Below are 21,637 nucleotides of genomic sequence, written 5' to 3' on the forward strand. Positions count from 1 at the left end.
GATACTTCTTCTTTGTCCGCAAAGTAGTGGAATCTGCAGATGACATCACGAGGAGCTGTATCTGACAGATTATGCAGGCGCAAGGCCCTGTGAGCTCTGTCAAAGCGGAGGGGGGCAGTAGCCGAACGACCCAGTATAGAGTTAAAAATACCTTGTAAAGAGTCCATCAGATCCGCGTCCGCGGTAGCTTCCGGCAGGCCCCGGATCCTTAAATTATTTCGCCGGCTGCGATTCTCCTGATCTTCCACCTTGTATAGGAGCGAGCGGTGTGCTATCGCCATCACCCGTTGTGATTCCCGGATCTCTCTAAGTTCCCGATCGTGTCCGTCTAGTCGGGTCTCGGAGTCCTCCACCCGGGTCAGCAAATGAGATAGGTCAGAACGCACGTTGGACAGGTCCTGCTTGAGCGAGGACTCCAAGACCCGGAACATATGGGCCAGATCAGACTTGGTTGGGAGGTCTCTCATCACCTCTGATACATCAGCCGATATAGGTGCAGGAGAGGGGGCATCAGAGTCGCTGGATGATTCCGGTGAGTCCACGGCTGGAGACTGCTGTGAGGCGGTAAGAGCTGCCTTCCGTTCCGAAGGTGGCTGCCTCGTGGTAGGCCGCGATGTGGTGGCGGGAGGCGAGCGCGGCTCCGAGATTAGGTACTTCTTTAGGGTGCCGGAAGATGTTTTTTTCGATCCGGATGATCTTTGGCCCTTTCTCCCCATGATCGGGCTTAATGTGGTTCAGGTTGGGCAAAATAGAGGTTAGGTTAACGGCAGTTTTCGTCGGGCTGTGTCTGGAGCTCTGCTCAAGTGCGGCCGCTCAGCGCCATGCGTTAGCCACGCCCCCTTGCGAACTGCTATGGATGTGTCAGGGGCCACTTTTGAGACCCTCTATGAATTTCAAATTGACCACCACAGCTTTGAACCATTACATCAACATGACAGTCAGGAAAATAGCAATTTCAAAGGGAACTTACATCCGACACCCCATCGTCCTAACATGGGTCTGGTAAGTTCTCTTTTTTTTTCTCCATTGCAAAAAGGAAAAAAAAATGGACGGACATGGATGTCACAACGGTGATATCCATTCCATACTGCTCAGATCCCTTCCTGATTGGAAGTGACATACACCCATGTGAAAGGAGCCTTAGAAATTCTGTCAGGTTTTATTGCTATCCGGGGCTATGTTAGAGAGATTTACCCTTACTTACTGCTAAGGTGACAGCAATACAAACAGCCATCAAAAAAACTGACAAGGGTTTTGGTCTACCTGTGTCCTCCAAACAATGTTGCTGTTCTGGGTCCATGTTGCATTTTTTTCTCTCACTTTCTGTGCAGTGAAACCTTTGCTACCAGGACAATAGTGAAGAAAACTCTCTCAAATTGAACCCAGGACAATACAATACAACCCTTACAGGCATTTAATTCTTCCCATGGGACAAATAAAATTAACTACTTAGGCCATTTATCATCATCATTATATCACAAACTGCAAAACATAACCCCCACTGTTTTTCAAAAGTGAGTCATGCTCTTTTCATGTGAAGCAAACAATGCCTATGAAGTATTGTAATACACTGCCTGGAAAGAATGGTCAATGTAGAAGTGCCAGGTGACTCTAAGTGCTGCCTCAAGACATCACAAAATTTGAAATCAACATCAAACTTTGAAAAAGAATAACTTTCCAGCATTTCAAGCAGTACATAGCACTATAACAGCATCTCTTACCATTGTATTTTAAGGTTCTGTATGCAACTGTAATTGGCCACAGTAACTGTTTCTCTTAAGTGTGTCACTTGTCATCTCATCATGTGACATGATGCGAGCATGTTTTGTGAATGATACTAACAATCAGGTTAGAAAGAAAAGTGCTTACGCAATCAACAGGAGACAAATGAAATGACCCACCTAATGAATCATATTGTAAATCAACAAAAAGAGAAAAATGTCCCTTGTAAATTTGTTAGAAAATAAAATGCTAACTAACTTAGGTGTAGGATTATTTCACTTACTTTGAAAGGGACTCGCATTAGCAACCAAAAAATCCTGCTGAAAGTTCCCTGCAGTAGATGAGCTTTTACACTCACCACACTGACAGCCCATGTCTTGACCTCCCTTTTGTTTCAGTGCTGCAGCTTCTGTAGTACTCTTTGGTTGGGATAGTGGTGCATGCCAAAGAGTCTTCAGTAAGCTGCATCATTGGAAAAGAGAGACGGTAGCAGACACAGGCCGCTCATCTATTGCAGGGAACTTCAGGAGGATTGTTTAGTAACCTGACTAGGTCACTGTAAAGATGGCTTCCCTATGAATATGTCCTTGTGTAACAAAGGTCTGGTTGTTAACAAACATCTTGTTGTCCTCAAAAAATAAAACAATGTATACTGCAAGAAAAATACTGAGAGAAACCAATTTTCAGAGAATAGACTTCTTAACCACTTGCCTTCCGCCCGTTGTAAAAAAACGGACGGACGGCACTGCAGCATTGGCGGGTTGCCGTCTCCAGATGGCATTTTTTTTCTGCTTGCACGCGCCCCCTAGCGGGCACGCACGGGCAGAAAAGACCTGACCAATGCAAACACCCGTAACCGGGTGTTCCACATATAGACGACCGGCGGCTCCATAGCCCGCCAATCGTCTATATGTGCTCGTTTTTTTGCCCCCCCCAAAAGCTCTATCTGTCCTCAAAAATGGGTATAAAATTCATTTCAGTACAGCGTTGCATGACGGAATAAATGTCAGTCAAAGTACCGCAGCGCTGAATACTGAAAAATGGCCTGGATGGGAGTGGGGTTTAACACCACGGATGTCAACTGGTTAAATACGTCCTTGACATGTGGCACACATATTGTGTGCAGAGTGATTTGATTAACAATTGTACCAAAGACATATACAGTAAAAGAGCTCGAGGTAATAAGTGACTCACCTACGGCATCACAACACTCTTAAACAGAACCATGTGCAAAAATGTCATGTAGCACACAGAGAGAAAGGACAATTTGGCCAACACAGTTTAGGGTTCCTAAACTGTATCATGTAATGGCATTTTCTTCTGAAAATAGCAGCCAATTATCATACGTTCATATCATCTTTAAAGAAAACATCCACATCTCTGATTTTCAAATCTGGTGATTTCAAGAACTGTCTTGTTATGAACCCGATGAACAAGTTGCCTTGATCTTAAAAGTTTGCAGGGTTGTCTAATTAGGTGTTGAATACATCAGGATGTTGAATAATGACATTTGGCTTGCAGAACCTGCCAAGTGGCTTTTTGAAGAATTCAGGAAAAACAGGATGCACCTTGTAAATAATTGATTTTTCTTGTTGCAAAAAATTGTTCAGATGTGCGAACAGTGCTATTGTGGCACTCAAAAAGAGCATCTAAAATTCTGTTTTGGAAACCACACATTACCTCTTTCACTCTTCCTAACTGCTGGTTTGTTCCACTCTGCAAATCCACATATGATTGGGTGGCAGGCATGTGGTTCAAGATTCTTCAGCTTTTTGACATAAACACCAATGCTTTGCTACATGTTCCATTGTTTTACATTTTTCCATGTTACAGAATTCACAAAAGTTTTCAGCTGTGTCTTTCTTTTAGTACTTTTAGAAAAATTATTGAAAATTATCATCACAGTGAAGCCTGCATCCACACACAACTTATAAAGTTCCTTTTTAGCACTTAAGTTGAAAAAATGCCATAATCAGCTCAGGACATAGACATTCTTGCTATGGTTAGTAGCCAACTTCTGTAGGCTATTAATTCTTCCCATAGTAACACTGTGCTACTGATAAGCCCACACAATTTTTCCAAGGAATTCTAGATTCCCTGAAAAAATGTCCACACGATGGAAAATAGCACTTGCAGAACAGTCTTCTGTGAAGATCAGCATCTCCAGCACTGAAAGTTGTAGTTTGCCAGAAGAGGGTTTAAGAAACCGAACTAGCAAATGGAAATGTTTTCAACATAGACATTATTAGTTCCATGCAGACACAAGGTAAATTGTTCCTTTCTTACAAGATCAGTAGGAGCACTGATGCAGTTTGGTGCCAGTGCATTATTGATTATGGTTGTACACTTATGATGTCCACATGAATATCACTTTGCAACTGAGGAGTCTGCAAACATTCTTCTGAACAGTGGATCTTCATGGTCAGACACAGTCAAGGGTAGGTTATATTCAAAACTGTAAAAACTATTTTTCAGCATCAATAGTTTTGTAAAAGAAATTAGTTTTATACCTCCAAAAATTTGCTGAGCTCTACACTTTCTTAGAGTTGATTTCTCTTTATGGGCTGTATTTTTGCAGTCACCAAGACCTTTATGGGCTATTGAAATATCAAAGCAGCACACCAAGCAATATATGTATTCCTTACTCTTACCTTGACTTTTTTTTATTTTTTTATTATGCTGTAGTATGACTTTCTTAGTATGAGCAGGTATATTTTCTTTTTAATATCTTGAAAATACTGTTAAACTCCAATCATTGTGTGTTTTGTTATCCACTGCTGTTCTTCACTTTTGATTTAGCCTTTTTATTGTTCCTGTCTGTGCTATTTAAAATATAAATCAGAAGAAACACTAAGATAACAGTCAGATCCTTCCACTTTGCTAAGCAAAACAATGTCACAAGCACTAAGAAAAATAAATATTCAAAATCACTTACTAGGTTCACGTTCTATCCAGTCCCATTGACAGAAAATGTTGTCTTGAAGCAGATGTCTGTGGGCTTGTCAGAAGGTATAAAGTAATTTTGATGGCTCTTGATTCCATGGATGGTACCTGGTGGATCCTTGGAGAGAGCACAGCTTTCTGAACAAGAGAAACAGGGAAACCTCAGCACAAAAGGCAGACAAGCACAACCTTTAAGAATGAGGACAAAGTAATACTTACGGAGTGCTGTTAGTGACAGGTTTTAATTTGGACACAGGTGGGTATGTGGATATGTGGGTACAGGGTGCAGCTTCCAGGGAGGAGACGCAGGTAACTTGGATGACTGTAGCAGTCACTGTATGTGAAAATGAAAATCCTTAACACAAGAAGCAGAGAAATGGTGCATTGATGATTACTCAGCAGTAGCGGAGCAGTTGGTTAACTTTTCTCCCAGACACTCACTCTGTCAAAAACAACATAGCAGCACAGCTTTGGCTTCCTCCGCTTTCACCCTTTCTTCCATTCCTGCTCTTTTCAGTGCCTGTAGAGACTGTTCTCTCTTCTTTTCTGCACAGCACCAATCTTCTTCAAATCTAAGGCAAACTCTCCTGTTGTCACATATCTTAAATTTAAAAAAAAGAACAACCTCAGTCACATGTGGCCCGCATGCGCCATATCACTTGTGCCCCTTCCATTTCTATCCTGTGTAAAATAAAATGCCTTGTCCAAGTTGTCAGGATGGACTGTGCTCCTGTGCTGCTTGTGGTTCAGCAACCATAACACTTAAGGTGCCCATACACCTTACAATTATCTGCAGATTTTCTGTGGTCAGATGGAAAAAGTGCAACAGATTGGCCCAGCTGGAGATTACTCCATCCACACAGTTAAGTGTAGATGGAGGAATCTGTTGCACCTTTTCCATCTGACCACAGAAAATCTGCAGATAATTGTAAGGTGTATGGCCAGCTTTACAGGGCTATTCACAAAAGGGTGAAAGGTTTGGAGAAGACAGGAGAAGTAAACAATCCAGGCCAAAATAGCTCATTTGGAAAAATTCTCCAACTTTCCAGTTCAGCTACAGTATGTTGTCCTAGATTGTTCACTCATCCTACCTTCTCCAAACTCTTCACCCTTATGTGAATAACCCCCTTCGTTAACTGAACCTTCCAGCTACTCTAGTGGGCATGAGTAGCATTTTATTTTGAATAGTTAATTACCAACCAGGTGCTTGCATTGAAACAGTGGCAGAATTCACTTGACCACATGCCTGTGTTATGGCTGCTTTTTGCTGGTGTGGACTTTTGTTTGTTTTTGTCAATCATCAGCAGAACATTTATTGGAATCTATTAGTTATTTGGTGTTCACTGTTTAAATGGGGTTGATCTTGGTCCCATGTTTTCTGTGCCCACAGCTTATAAAATAAATAGAATATGTTGCCATATCTTCACTTTTTGAAGTGAAGATTTTTATTGTAGCATCTTCACAAGCAAATGTGACCTTTTTGGAGCTGTGCAGAGCTCCTTAATCATGCCATGGTAGGAGCATTGCATTGCTCTGAAAATGTCACATTTTCTGGTAATTTACACTATACTACAATATCAATCTGCATTTCAAAAAGTAAGAGTGCTCTGGCAACATATTCTATGCATGTTACCTACAACGCCATTTTACAGCATCCTATACTACTTAAGGGTACCCTGCTTTGTTTCTTTTTTTTTCCTTTCAACATATGGTGCCCTGGTGACTTTACTGATAAATGCATGAAATTCTCTCTTGAGTTCATTAGCAGTTTGTGCAATCTGATGTGTCCTGCTTCTCAGGTCTGCACACACACAATACATTTAATATAATTTTATGCTGTTTTATAATGACTTTTTGCTTTTCTGTTTACATTTCTGTAATTTTCTCTTTTTTTCCAACAGTCCATTATTGAGCCTGAATAATTCAAACGAAACAACAAGAAAAAGTATAAAATCAGCTTCTCTTTGAAACTATGAGAAAATATATAATTCCCAAATGGATCAATACCGCTTACTGTATTGCCTATCTACTTACGTAAAATGAAATATCAGTTCTTCTAAATTAAATCAATTTTGTTGTTTACATTAAAGAACAATTCCCCTCATTTAGATAAAACTCCCTTTTATCCAACTCTAGAGATTTTCATACACAGCATTTCCCAATGCTTCTGATCGTAACTTGTGATTTCTTTTAAGTTTATCTCATGTTTCCTTTTCATCTAATTACCAATTATGTTTTCTTAAATGCATTGTTTTCCTATCATTGTAAATATTTTACAGAACAATAGTAACAACATTGCCTACTATTACAGATTATGGAAACTACAAAGTCATTTTAAAGAAGCAAGGCTTGTTGAGCTAGTTTTATCTTTTATCTCTAATAGGTGCCTATTGCCTCTACACCAAGGGTGCCCATTCGGTCGATCGCGATCTACCAGTCGATCGCAAAGTGAACACTGGTAGATCGTGATCGACTCACTGACATGTGTCCTGTCCTCCCGTGGTGCTCGTGCAGCTGAATGTGTCAGACGCCGCAGACAGGAAGGGGCGGGACACCTCTCTCCGTGTGCAACATTTGCCTCATTCGGCCACACGAGCACCGTGGGAGGACAGGACACCGGCGCATGAGAGGAGACCTGGGAAGCTGCTGCAGTGGAGGTAAGAAAAGAAAGCCAGGAGAGAGACAGCAGAGAAAGTGAGAGAAGAGACCGCACAGAGAGAGACAGCAGAGAAAGTGAGAGAAGAGACAGCATAAAGAGAGAAGAGATACAGCAGATAGAAACAGCGAGAGGAGAGCGCGAGGAGAGAGAAGAGAAAGCCAAGAGAGAGAGCCGGTTCACACCACAAAGTCTGCATTCCAGAGTATTCGGCCTCTAGAACGTACTGGAACACAAGCCGGCCGCCTCCCTATGTTCAGAGGCGGGAGGGGCATGGCGGTGCATTGAAGTCAATGGCACCACAGCCAAGCCCCCAGCCCACTGTGCGATCACCCGCACCCAGAATGCAGGCACATTAGTGCGTGCGTTCCAGTCCAGTGCGATCTGCAAAAATAGTGCTTGCAATGGGCAATTGCACTGCGAGTGGGGGGCATGGCTGTGGTTCCATTGACTTCAATGCACCACGCCCCCTCCCGCCCTTTTTTTGTTGGTAAATCTCATTGAGCTTGTCATTTGAAAAGTAGATATCCAGACGAAAAATGGTGGGCGCCCCTGCTCTACACCTTTGTTTAGAAAATTAGAAAATTGCCATTTAACAATCGCTTCACTGAAAGCTACTCCCTGATGTACAGCCAGGGGACATTGTCAAGTGCTAAAAAATACCAAGTCAAAAATTACATTTTCAGAGTGGTCAGAAAATGAGACAATCTTATGTATGAAAACCATTGCCTTCAACTGTTTTTATTTATCTTTACCACAATGTTGACTACAGAAGGTAGTTTGGTAAAACCATTATCACTTCAACAGGAGCCATGATGAGATGTCAATGGGCATTCCCTTTCAAATCTAAACAATATTATAATGATTCACTTTATATACTTAAAATCAGCATCTCACAATGTTATAGTCTATGGTTTAAAGGTTATTTCCAACTTCAAGCATCTATCTTTTGTTATCCATATATGTTACATTTTGCTATAATTGTTTTTTGAATTTATCTTTGGAAACTTTCTGGATTTGCTTTGCTTTGCCTACAATGACAATAGACTCTTAAAATGTATGAATAGCTAAAAAAAAGGAATTGCCATCTAGTTCAATTTTTATTAATACTTTCAAGTTTGAAAAGGTACAGAATGTAGCATAAACGTAACTGGTTCCAAACATCACAAGGTTACAGCAGTGCATGCATTATAGCCAACAAAATAACGGTACAGAATTCCCACAGAGAGAAATTTGGTGGCCAAAATGTTATCTGAAGTACAGAACCAGGTGTTTAGAGAACATAATTATTGTGATTGACATGTGTGCAGTAAGGGGGAGAAAGCATATGGAAGAGGATAGGGGATGGGCGGGTGTCCCAGAGCTTTGCTAGAGTGCCGTGAACCATGCATTTAGGCTGTATGTGGCAATCATAGGTCTATTAAGTGACAATCGAAGGTCGCCAGTAAGAAGTGGATGACACATGGGTCCAATACCTTCTTAAATATGGGTATAGTATCTCGTTTCCTACGTTTTCATTTGAGAGTATCCAATAAATTCTGGAGTTAACTTCAGTCATCGAGATAGAATCTGATATATAAGCTTTCGCTATAGTTTGTTTTGTGTCTGTTAAACCATAATCATAAATTTAAATTGATATTTTGAAAGACTTTCTAGCTTGAGATTCTTAGGGGCAGTAGTGCTTAGCAGTGGTCTGAGCATTTTGTAAGCTTATGTCTATAAATATTGTACTATCAAACAGGTCCACCATGTACTACTATAAATTCCTGGGTCAGAACAGCTGTGGAAACACTTCCTTGTATGACCTGAGGCAATGTGTGCCAGGCAATAGGGCACCAAATACCAGCAATATACTAGGTTTATAATTGGTTTCTAAGGCTTGAAAACAAGGCTTGAGAACAAGGGCCTAGCTCTAAGATGGTATTTAGGTCTGCTGACTATTTTTGCATATATTTGTGACTCAAGGGTATGGAACCACTAAACGAACATTCACAACACCCATGAACTGCATTTCAACTTACATGAGGAAGAATTATTTCTCCAGCAGCTTTCAGAAAACTTAGTGGCATTTAACAAGCAGGTAGACCATTGTAAAGCAAGTATAATTGTGCTGTTTCTATTTCATTGACTTAAATGTCAGCAATGTTCGATCAGACAAACAACTACACATATAGTGCCTCTTGCATGATGTGTTTTGTAATATTTCAAACAATATAAATGTGCATTCAGAAATTACAAGATGAAATGAATGCAGTGCTACATAGGATACTATTTTGTTTGTTTAAATGTACACTGGATAAAAGAAAGATTTTTTTAACAGCTGGCTTCATTCCTAATGACTACTGCCATCTATTTTTATTGATATTTAAAAGTGAGCAAGTCATGACTAGATTGTTCATGTTTCTGAATCGAGAATCTTAAATTGATATAACTGTACAGTTAGGAAAATATATTTCATTGTTTTATTAGAGTCTAAAACTGCAGCTTGAGTTACGGGGACAGAGGTCACCTAATCACTGTTGGTTCTTGTCTTTCAACTGCTTGTTCTCACACAGATTCCATAGAAAACCTTTACTACAGGATTATGCAGGCTGCAATTTGTAAACTTCTCCTCTAAAAAATACACATTGCCTGGTTGTCATTGAAGTCCCAGAACGAGCATCCAAATCTGGCTTTCTGACCTCTCTATGACTTTTCTTATTTAAATATTTGTTCTGGATCAGTAAACTATTAAAATATTGACAATTGTGGCAGCAAAGCAGCTAACATTTACAGAAGGTGACCAGCAATGGTAGCCCCTCCTTTTTAGTACAGAAAAGTGGGCTGACATGAAATTTTGTGTTAACCAAAGAAAACAATCAGATTGTTTTCCTTTTGTACTTTGCAGAAGTGAAGCTGAATGTTTGGCACACTTTTCATATGTAAGCCTCATACTGTTGCTTGGATTGGGAGGGCTATGTCTCAATTTGTAACAGCAATTTATAGCAGTACAGAATTGTTCCCCTTAGTATGTGTTTTGCCCGGAAAAAAATCAACTGCAGTCCAGGAAAGTGTTTTGGGAGGTTTTTTTGCAGCATTTTAAACTAGCTACAAAATGCCCAGTTTCAGTATCCAATGCAACTGCTGATGATCACGGCACATCAGCAATTTGTAGATGCATAAACATGCCTTGTAGAAACTCTTTAGCTAGCTACATATCATTAGACTAAAAAAATATTTTCAAAGAACTATATAAATATACCTGATTTCATATAGACACTATTGCAGCTTTTGTGCTTGCAAGCGTGTGTAATTGATCTACATGTCTAGTGAAATACATTGTTGGTTCACTGGATCACAGTTGCTGATACATTTGCAGGGAATTTGTTGACCTTTCCAGTGCTCCTTCTTGGGAAGTGGGTAAAGAAAGTTCTCATGAAAGAAATATAGACTATTGCTGAGCTTTTCTTCAGAATAGTTTTATGGCTGCCAAGTGTACAACAGAATTACAACTTGTGTTAGTTTGGTAGAAGTTCCTTTCTGCTACTTTTTATCTCTACCCTACTATGGTTGTGTATATGTATCAAAATATGATTGAATATTTTCTTCTGTGGCTGGCTAATAACACTACCATGAAAAATATTGCAAGAAAGCACTAATGACTGTGAAAAAGATAATTTGTTATCAAAAAATATCATTTATTGCTATAAGAACCTATTTCACCAACAATAAAAAACACAACCAAAATACACCAAAACACCAGCACAATATTCACTTGTGGATGAACATCATATGTTGAGGAATAACAAATAAACAATAACAGCATATCTTGTGTTCATTTTGTAGTTGTTTTTTTTTAAACGTTTATTATAGTGCCCCATGCTTGCCTTTTGAATATTACAAGATGTGAAAAACACGTACTAAAGTTGCTTGGATATTAAAAGTGGCATATTGAGGATATAAGATAAAAAATCTGATGCAATAGGGGTGTTCTGTTTTGAAGACACCACAGGGCACTCAGAATCCTTGTATGATCAAAAGAAACAAAGCGCTAAAGGTAGCTGTATGAGCCAAAGAATAATCTATAATTGATACTGGCGAGGTCAGTATGGAAGCTAATATATAAGTATAAAGCAGGACTAGCTTCATAAACAAGTATAAATAAAACCAGTCTAACCAAAATACAAAAAACAATTAGAACAACTAAAATTCATTCCGATGGAATAAATAAACGAACAATGTTTAAAACGTCAAAATCAGTGTCCAATGCTTAAAAAATCCAAGTGAAAGGTGGTTTCCATGTGCAAATATAAAAATGTGCAAAAGTAGCAGTGTACTTGAGATTGATCCAAACTGTCCCTCTCAGGTAACAGGTGAACGGTAGGTTCCGTGTGCAAATGTACAAATGTGCAAAAACAGCAATGTGCTTCGAATTGTTCCGAACTGTCCCTCTCGGGTGGGTACTCACCAGAGTGAAGTTGGTAGAAAACTTTTAGTGAGTGGTGCCGGGATTAGGTTTTAGCACAGACGTATTCTCCGCGGGTCTCAGCAGCTGAAGCAGTTGATTTTCTCCTCTAAGCCGTTTGGCTATATCTCCAAGATAGAGTCCACTTGCTTCAGAGCAGCCACACACACCCAGCCACAGAGAGAGGTCTGGGTGTGTGTGGCTGCTCTGAAGCAAGTGGACTCTATCTTGGAGATATAGCCAAACGGCTTAGAGGAGAAAATCAACTGCTTCAGCTGCTGAGACCCACGGAGAATACGTCTGTGCACACTCAGAATCCTTATCTGAACTAATCCAGTTCTTTTTTGAACACTATAAGCAGATTAATGACGGGACAGAAAAATGAATATTGTACTGGTGTTTTGAAAATTCTGCTTGGTAACACTGTTTTGTCCTGTGTGTGCATAGAAAGAAACAACAAGGAATACATACAATGTTGATACATAAGGCTATAACTGCAAACCCCAGAATGAACTCCAGCATGCTAGTGATTGATGACACAGTTGAACACTTGATTACCAGCTCCCAGTTTCAATCTATGCAGTCTTATCTGAGCAACTAATGAAGAGTTAGGGCCCAGTCACACCATAAAGAGTGCGTTCCAGTGCATTCGGCCTCTGGAACGCACTGGAACGCAACCCGGCTGGCTCACTTTGTTTTGAGGCGGGAGGGGGTGTGGCCGTGCATTAAACTCAATGGCACCGCAGCCACGCGGTGCACTCGTCGGCACCCGAACGCGTGCCTGCGTTCCAGTACAGTGCGATCTGCAAAAAATAGTGCATGCAGCATTTTTTGCAGATCGCACTGGACCTGAATGCTAGCACAAATGTGCCACGCGTTCAGGTGCCAGTCATCGCACCGCCTACAGAGGGCGTGGCTACTGTGTCATTGAGTTCAATGCACCTCCACGCCCTCTCCCGCCCCAAAACAAATTGAGTTGGCCGGGTTGCGTTCCAGAGGCCGGACGCACTCTTGATGTGTGACAGGGCCCTTAATCTGGACGATAGGTATCTGTGCTAACACAAATCTGCATAGAACAGGTCCACAGGCTTTAGTATTGTTTTTGATATATGTATTTTGGTTGTGTTTTTTATAGTTGGTGAAATAGATATTTATAGAAAAAAAAAATATTTTTTGATAACAAACCTTTTGAATTCTTTGGGGAATTTTTCTCATGCAATATTGATTATATAGCACAAACTGTGAAAAAATATTAAACTATCTTATCAAAAGGATATACAATTAGAGTTTTCTTTTTCCCCCGCTTGATATAATGACATGTAAAATATTGTAATGTGATAAGTTTGTAACTGTATGTTGTTAGATGCATGTTTTTTCCATGTCATTATTTTTTTAATTTTTCTAAAGTAAAAGGGAATTGTACTGTGTTAGCCATCGATTAAAGTTTGTTGTAAAGTAACACCCTTCATTGGCTAACTTAAAGTGGAAGTAAAGTAGTAAAAGAAAAAAAACTGCCAGTCTGCAGGCTTTCCTTTACTGAAGAGACTGTTTAAGTGTCTTCTCCTATAAAAGCTTCTGCTGCCATTCAGAAATTATTTTTTCTGTTCTCAGTGCACAGACCCAGCATGCCGAGATGAAGTAACTCCTGTGCGCATGTGCAGGAGCTACGTCATTGGGGCCCTGCCAATCAATCAGCTGAAGACTCGAAACCAGGAAGAAGATTGGGAAATGCCGCTGAGGAAGGAAAGATGTGCCTGAATTTGACTCGAATATCGGCTGTTGTGTGTTCGGCGAACACAGGAACTGTTGGGCCGTTCGGTGGGCTGTTCGCCCACTGAGCTCCCCACAAGGCACTGTGCACCACATGTCAGGTGCGAGACTTTACCCAATCAGGGCACAGTACTCTGTAGGAGCCATGATTGGGCAAAGTCATGATGATCCAATCAACCAATCATGGTTCACCTGTCAGATGCTGCACAACCGTAAACAGTTGGGTGGAGCTAGCTGTCACTGCTAGCTCTGCCCAATTGTTTATATTTTGCCGGCATCTGTCTAAATGCCATTCTGCGGTGGGAGTTCGTCGCAAGTGGACGGGTCCGCGGGCAACATTTTAAAAAATGATGTCTATTTATTGTTTCTTTTATTTTTTATTTCGTCGAGTGGACATTTCATCGTCATCGTGGACAATGCTGGACGTCATGATTGACCCTGGGTTACGTTGGTGGATCCATTTTCTTTTACAATAAAGGACTTGTCAAAAGCATTTGTTGTGTTTTTATTTCAATTCAAGGATTTTTTAATAAAAGTCTGGACTTTTTATTTACATTTATTTTAACACTTAAGTGAATGGGTACCTCTTACTCATTCGCAGGGGAGGGGGTCGGGATCTGGGTGCCCCATTATTAAAGGGGTACCCTCATGTGAATAAGCCCCCTGCCCGTACCCCCCACAACCAACGCCCCAGGGCTTGTGGGAAAGAGGCCCTTGTCTGCATCGGGATGTCCCAATCGGCATGGGAACAAGGTGCTTTCCCAGGGGCAACCCTGGAAAAGCACCCTCCCAGTGCCAAGGGCATGTGGCCTGGTATGGGAGGGAAGGGGGCCGCCCACTCGCCCCCCTCTTTCCTGCCCTGCCAGGCCTGTGCTCGGATCAAGGGTCTGGTATGGAATTTTAGGGGGGACCCAACCTTCCCCCCCCCCCCATTTTTGGGCATGGGGTTCCTCCTTAAAATTCCTACCAGACCTTAAGTGCCTGGTATGACTTTGAGGGGGAACCCGCCATACTTTTTTTTTTTTACATGGGGTCCCTCCTAAAATTCCTACCAGACCTTAAGGGTCTGGTATGACTTTTAGGGGAAACCCCACGCTTGTTTTTTTTTAAATGGGGTCCCGCCTAACATTCCTACCAGACCTAAAGGGTCTGGTATTGTTTGGGAGGGAGAACTGCATGCTTTTTTTTTAAGTGTCATTATTTTTTTTCTTTAGAAATGTCATTTTTGTTGCAGAAGGTTCTATAGATTGTACAGATGTGCCACTTTCCAGGCAGTTTAAGGGGACCCCCCAGGCATGATATTTAAAGGAATTTTTCATTTTTATTGTTTAACTTTAAGTGATAGTAACATCACTGCTCCTTTAAAAACTGTATTTAAAAAAAAAATTGTCATTGATACATGTCCCCAGGACAGTACCCGAATCTCCATACACTTTTTATGGCCAGTAACTTGCATATAAGCCTTCAAAATGGGGACAATTGATTTTCAAAGTTCTAGCCCCATAGACCTGCATTGAGTTTGTGTTCAAATTAAAACTTTTTCCATGTTCTAAAGTTCGAATTCGAACTGAACACGGGGGTGTTCGGCCCATCACTAGTGCATACTAGCACATTATGGCTAAAAGCTCCAGAAGATAGATGCACGGAGAAGCAGATATATAAATATTTTTTTTGAAAATGCAGCTATTTTTTACACAATTTAGGCCCCGTTCACATATAGCGACATACCTTTGCAGCGGCCGGGATAGCGCGACTTTCCGGGCGACGTTCCAGCGATGATCCAGTGACGGTAGCGCAACCTTCTCCGTCGGGCTCCATAGGAAAAAAGCAAAATCGCGCAAAATCCGCCGAAAAAAGAGTCCGGTAGAAGCGACCGCGACAAGCGATGCGCGACATGGGGTTAAGACAGCTCCATTGAATAGCATTGGCCGGCGACTTCTCGCGATATCGCGCGGCAAAAATGCGCGATATCGCGGCGGAAATCACGCGATAAGTCGCTATATGTGAACGGGGCCTAAGTCGTAAAGGCTATTGTAAAGGATAATATGACCATTTGTGGCCCTAAACACCTAGATCAGTGTATTTCTGAGGTGTTATCGATTAGATGTGGCCAATCAGACTGTACAAAGCAATGATAGGCTAAAAGGCTCTGAAGCTGTCCACATATATTTGGGCATGAAGTGAATACCTGCAGTTAGGGACAGATGAGCGGCTCTGAAAACAGCCACTCATCTGTCCCTAGCTGCATGTAATTGCAGAAGGGGCTGGGGCTCTTATGCAATCTTGCTTAGACCTTCTAGATATGGAATGTAGGTGACCACCAATAGGACACCATTCTCCTTTTCTGTCTGTTTATGGTGTAAAAAAACAGATTCTGGGGATGCTAATTGTTTTCCTGATCTGTTGTTTGTTGTCACTGGGTTATATCCATGTTTAATGAAATCCCACCTGAGCTGTTTAATTTGGGCATTTCTGTCATTGGTGTCTGAACTGATCCAGTTGTACATTATAGCCTGACTATAGAAGACAGATTATTTGATGTGCCAGGGATAAAAGCTATCATGTCTGAGGTATGTGGGACAGTCTGTGGGTTTTCTGTAGATTGATGTTTGCAAACGTGTGACTTTGATTTGCATTCTAGTGTTCAGGAAAGGTATTTCTGCTTGTTAGTGGCACAGTAGAAGTAAGGAATACAGGATACGTTTTGCTACACGGAGGTATGCCTGGTATTGTGTGCAAATACCTTACAGGACTCTTTGCTGAGGAAACAACTCCCTATACCTATTATGTGTGGTGCCATCATCATTTTTGTATGCAGGCACAACCAACACTGATACACAAGCACAGATCATGTGTAATTAGTTTATTCCCTGGCCACAGAGTACTGGGAATAACAACGTTGAACCTGGAAGTGATCAGAGCTTGTAGCTTCCAGGTTCATTTTTCATAGAGGAGAATAGCAAACAGATGTTAACTCATCTCTCTTCACTCTCCATTCTGACACCTGACATGGAGGTTCTGGACACCCAGGAAGGACCCATGTGCCCAGGACACATGGCACGTGGGAGCATATTACCGTGCATGTGATCAGGAGGCTGGCAGCTGGCTGTCAAAATGCAAACGGACTGCATACAGATTGGTGCTGCCACCACCTTCTGTCTTATGTCAGCGGCAGTGAAGGGTTAAATGTGTACTGCAAAAAGAATAGATAGTAGTGCTTTAAAGGTCAACTTCTGCCAAAAGTGACACGTTAGTTTAGGAGGGAACCCTGGTGTGTTAAATCACAGTGATACAGGTACCCAAAGGGGTACTTCTGACCTTTGTCTAGTACGCAGGCTGTTTTACATTTCATGAATCATGGTTCCCTTGATCTTTCAATTGTGCAATTCTATGCAGATGGGACAGACCTACACAAAAATATACTGGATAATCAAGAAGTGATTTTCCTGATGTAAATAAAAAAAGAAATAAAAAATGAGCAGAAAAAAAAGAGTTAAGGGGAAGCAGGAGATAATTAGGCTAATTAGGGTTAACTAAGGGTTTATGAGAGGTTAAATAGAATATATTTATTTAAAAAAATGTTTTACTTGTAAGGTTTCTTTAACCACTTCCCGTCCATGGACATTCCTGGACAGCCGGACGGAAGCCTTATAGGAGCGGGAGGGCGTCTTAAGACGTCCTTCCCCTCCCCCCACACAGCGCACACACGAGTGGGGAAACTGTCAGAAATTTAAACAGCCAGCGATGGCTGTTTATATTCAAGCAATCAGGCGTCTCTAGAGATGCCCGATCGCTTGTACTAGGTGCGGGTGTGCGTCGCCATCTCCATCGCCGCCGGTCCCGAGATCTGCTGTGCCCAGTGCTGCTGAGACCAGCACGGTGACTGTCAGTGGAGATCAAAGTGAGATCAGTACACAAACTCCCTCTCCGGTCCCCAAATGCAGGAAGTGATGTATGTTACATCACTTCCGCATTCCTCTGTCACTCTCCGGTAAAGATGCCGGAGAGACGATGGTGAAGCAGATCTCTGCTTCATCATCTTCTTTTGGGGTCCCTAGGTGACATTAGGGGTCTTTGAGACATCTGATGTCTCCATAAAGAGGACCTGTTATGGGAATTGGCTATCACATAGGGGGTTTCTTAGTCCCCTATGTGATAGGAATAAAGTTAAGTGTAAAAAAAAAAAGTATACAAAAATGAAATAATAAAAAAATGAAGAAGCTTAAAAAAAGTGTCACAAATAAAAAAAATGTACAATGACACAAAAAATGTTAAAGTCCCCCGCCCCCCACATACACGCGCAAAGATGCGTCGGATGCGCCAACGTACGAAAACAACAATTCCGCCTATTGTGCCGCACATGTTATATATAGCCACGAACGTGTGAGTGAGAGCAATAATTTTAGGGTCACTGATAACACTAAACTGATGAGCGGTAAAAACTTTTAAAGCGTCGCCTATGGCCAATGTTGGGTATGGTCGTTTTCTGCGATTTCGTGGGCGCGCACAATTTTAAGACTTGATATGTTTGGTGTCTATTTACCCAACGTGACCCCGTCTTTTATGTTTTACCAAAAATTTGGGGTGATAATAAATGTTTTATAACATTTCACAGAGAAACAGCGTTGCATGACGGAATAATTGTCAAAGTACTGCAGCGCTAAATACTGAAAAATGGCCTGGCCAGGAAGGGGTTTTAACACCCTTGTCTTCCAGTGGTTAACTGATGTCATATGCAGATCAAAGTTCACATATGAATTAAATACTATAGTCAATACGATTAAACAATACATTGTTATATTGCATTACTTAAATGAGTGGCTGCATTTTGACAGCCACTCCTGCTATATAATACATATCTATTCCTGGTTATCATTTTGAAAGCCAGGAATTGCTGGTGTTTGTATCAAGGGAGCAGCAGCAGGAGTAGAGGAGGAGGACATAGGAGATACATCCTAGACACTTTTTGAGTTTTGTGATTGTATTGTGGATGAATACGTTTTTACAGGGTGGATGGGCATAGTTAACTAAGAGACAATACAGTACTGTCTCTTGTAGTCTGTATGTTTTATGTGGCAATGTCTACGCAATTCTTCTTTTTGCTGGGCATTATTATGAATCTTCTAATAGATTTATGTGTATATTTAATTTTAATTTGTATATTTATTTTATCTGTATTGACCTGCTTACTTATTAGAAGTTATAGGTAGTCAGCTCTTGACAAGAATGTTTGTCATTATGTTACTTGCATTGCATATTATGGTCCATTTGGAGAGATGTAATAGTTGCAGTTTCCATTAGAAAATGCTACCATGAAAAACAAAATAAAACAGAAAGAATAAAGAGCTTCTTTCAAATGTATGCTATCACTTGCAAACTAACTTTCCTATGCCACTTGTATGAATTTTTAATTATAATTGTTTTCATCTTCTTGGCTTAAGTTATTTTCTAATATACAGTCTAACAACAAGAAATGTTCAGCATGAAAGATTCATGAATTTAGACTGCAAAATAATCAATCTTGTGGTCCTTTCTTTTTTATAAACAAAAAACTTTTCTTTAATTTTCCTTCAGGGGATCATCTGCATGTCTGTTCTCAGGAATACACATGCTGCACAACTGAAATGGAGGATAAACTCAGTCATCAAAGTCAGCTGGAATTTGACAATATAGTACAAGAAACAAGCCATTTTGTCCGCACTGCAGTCACAGTATGGCATAGAAAGTTTGATGGTAAGTTGTTAGATTGGTGTTTTTTTTAATGCAATTGGCAATTTTAACAGTTTTTTAATATGTCTGGCCTGATTTACTTGAAGCAAACCTGTGCTTTTCTGGTGAAGGGTAAAGCAACCGATTGGCTTTAATGTCCCTTTCACCAGCAGCATATTCTCATATTTCCTTTACTCCTCATCGCTTTACTCAGGTGCCAAGAGTGAGGAAAGGTAGCTTCTGTTGAAGCTTACATAAAGCTCCCCTTTTCTCCCCGTCCCCATGTGACAAGTGGGCCATTTCAAAGCACGTGCGCTGTCACATAAGAGAGAGTGGAGCGAGTCACATGCTCCTCTATACCTGAAAGTGCAGGGATGTATTTTCTTCTTTTCCGGTGACTAAATAAAAGAAAGGTTATTATGTGCTACTGGGGAGGGGCGTTAGAGCAAACCTGTGGGTCTATCTTATACTTTTAAAAGTTTAAAGTAAAAGAAAGCATCACACTGATGCACTTGACTGCACTGATAATGGTTTCACTTTGTTATAAAAGATGACTTCACCAACGTTGGTGCTAAAGCTCACCTACCAACAATCCCCTTCATCCTCAGCATGATGAGTGCGCCTTAGTGGCCAATAAGAGTGCTCTCATTGGAAGGTAGGTGGTGGGACTTACCCTGAAGTACATCAGGCTCTTAACACCAGAAAAAAAAAACAGTTACAGAAGGGTGCAAAGAGGAGGGTTTCCAGGTTAATGAATGTATTAGCAGACACAGTAGGGCATACTTCTTCAAGCTTAAATGGCCTTTTGTTTCAGATAAGTCTGAACTGCCATTTGGGATGAGCAGTTCTTTAGCTAGTTTAAAAAATCATACATGAATATCCATGCACATGTATAAGTGTGTTTACAATGGTAAACACGTACAGTGATCAGTGGGTGATCTTAGGGATGTATATTCTGTCTGACTAGCAGTGGTGCTTAATGAGCAAACCATACACAGTGCTATGACATAACAATGCTTTAATTCAGTATTAAAGATCAGCAAACCTGGTTCATTTAGCAAGTCCTACGCCCCATTAACACCTGTCCAGTGCCTTGCAGTGTGCTATTGCATGCACTTTTACATGCGTTATGTTACGTCAGCCAATTCATTTTAAACACAAACAATTGAACAGGAACCCTTTTCAATATAACACACATGTTGTGGGGCCCTCAAATGTGTGTGTTTTCAAGATGCATTGGGGTACTAATCAGAAAACTATCAGAAAGCGTTACAGTGCTACCTGAGAATGTGTGCTAAAACATGTATTTTCACAGTGCATAAATGTGTTTCTAGCCTAATAGTTTTCAATGAATTACACATTTTCAATTTATCTGAGAAGATTCTAAAGGGAATGATGCACGTTATCACTTTCTATTACTTTGATTCTTGAAGTACATGATTCTCCAAGGGTCTGGCAAAACTGCATGCATATATTCAGGTAAATTAAAGCTGAACTCCAGGATTATCTAATATTGTCTAAATAACAGGCATGTGTATTCTTACTTGAACCTTGATGTGCTTTGTTTATTTATTACAGATCTGTACAGTAATCCAGTGTGAAATGTTACCTTTGTGCTGGAGCTTCCTGTAATAAAGACCAGTCACTACTGGTTTATCTCCTTGTACTGGGTGACTGGTCTTGTCTCCACCTCTTCCTGTCATTTTCTGCAGACAGCCTCTAGTGGGTGGTGTCTGCTGAGTCCCTCCCAGTGCTCTGCTCTCTGCACAGTGCTGTGATTAGAGGAGGAGAGTTGATGTCACATCTCTTCCCCCTCCTTTCCTCCTTTAATCACAGAATGTCTTGTATTCTATCAAAAAATACAAGACATTTTGTAAATGGAGGATAATGAAGAGGGGTGGGTAAAGCAACCGGAGTGCCATATAGCTCGGGTCAGATCTTTCCCTCTCTTCAGTGCTCAGAAGCTCGGAACTCTGTGCAGGAGATGGCATGCTACAAGGTAAGATGTTTCTATGTTGCAGCATGCCGTCTAAGATTTGTCTACGCCCTCTGCACATAACAGACAGTTTTTTAATGATAATTTACATACCCAGGGTGTTGTGTAAATTGTTATTTTGCACAGAGTACGGCTTTAAAACAAGCTTACCTAACCTGATTTACAGTAACTGTAGGCTACACACTTCATTAATTTCAAAAGAACAAGGCTTTTTGGAATGGGAACATTGGTGTTTGAGAATTGGTCTATGGAGTGTTTGTTTTACATCTATATTTATTTATGGTTTAGTATACTTTGCATTTTTAACTTTAATTTAAGTAAATTATATTATGAATTTGATAAATGATTTAATATAATGAATTACTCACAATGATCTGCAATTGCATCTGTGTCAAAT

The 21,637-nt window shown here is 40.7% G+C and overlaps 1 protein-coding gene across 2 annotated transcripts in view; it reads left to right on the forward strand.

The window, feature by feature from the left end:
- Positions 1–21,637, forward strand: part of GPC6 (glypican 6) — a 450,840-nt gene that overhangs the window by 122,862 nt on the left and 306,341 nt on the right. For both annotated transcript variants that reach the window (XM_018555360.1, XM_018555361.1), the window contains exon 2: positions 19,110–19,268. In XM_018555360.1, the coding sequence (XP_018410862.1) occupies positions 19,110–19,268 (159 nt within the window). The remainder of the gene's footprint in view (positions 1–19,109; positions 19,269–21,637) is intronic.

Source organism: Nanorana parkeri, unplaced genomic scaffold, assembly GCF_000935625.1.
Source record: "Nanorana parkeri isolate BGI_ZX_2015 unplaced genomic scaffold, ASM93562v1 scaffold193, whole genome shotgun sequence".
NCBI lineage: Eukaryota > Metazoa > Chordata > Amphibia > Anura > Dicroglossidae > Nanorana > Nanorana parkeri.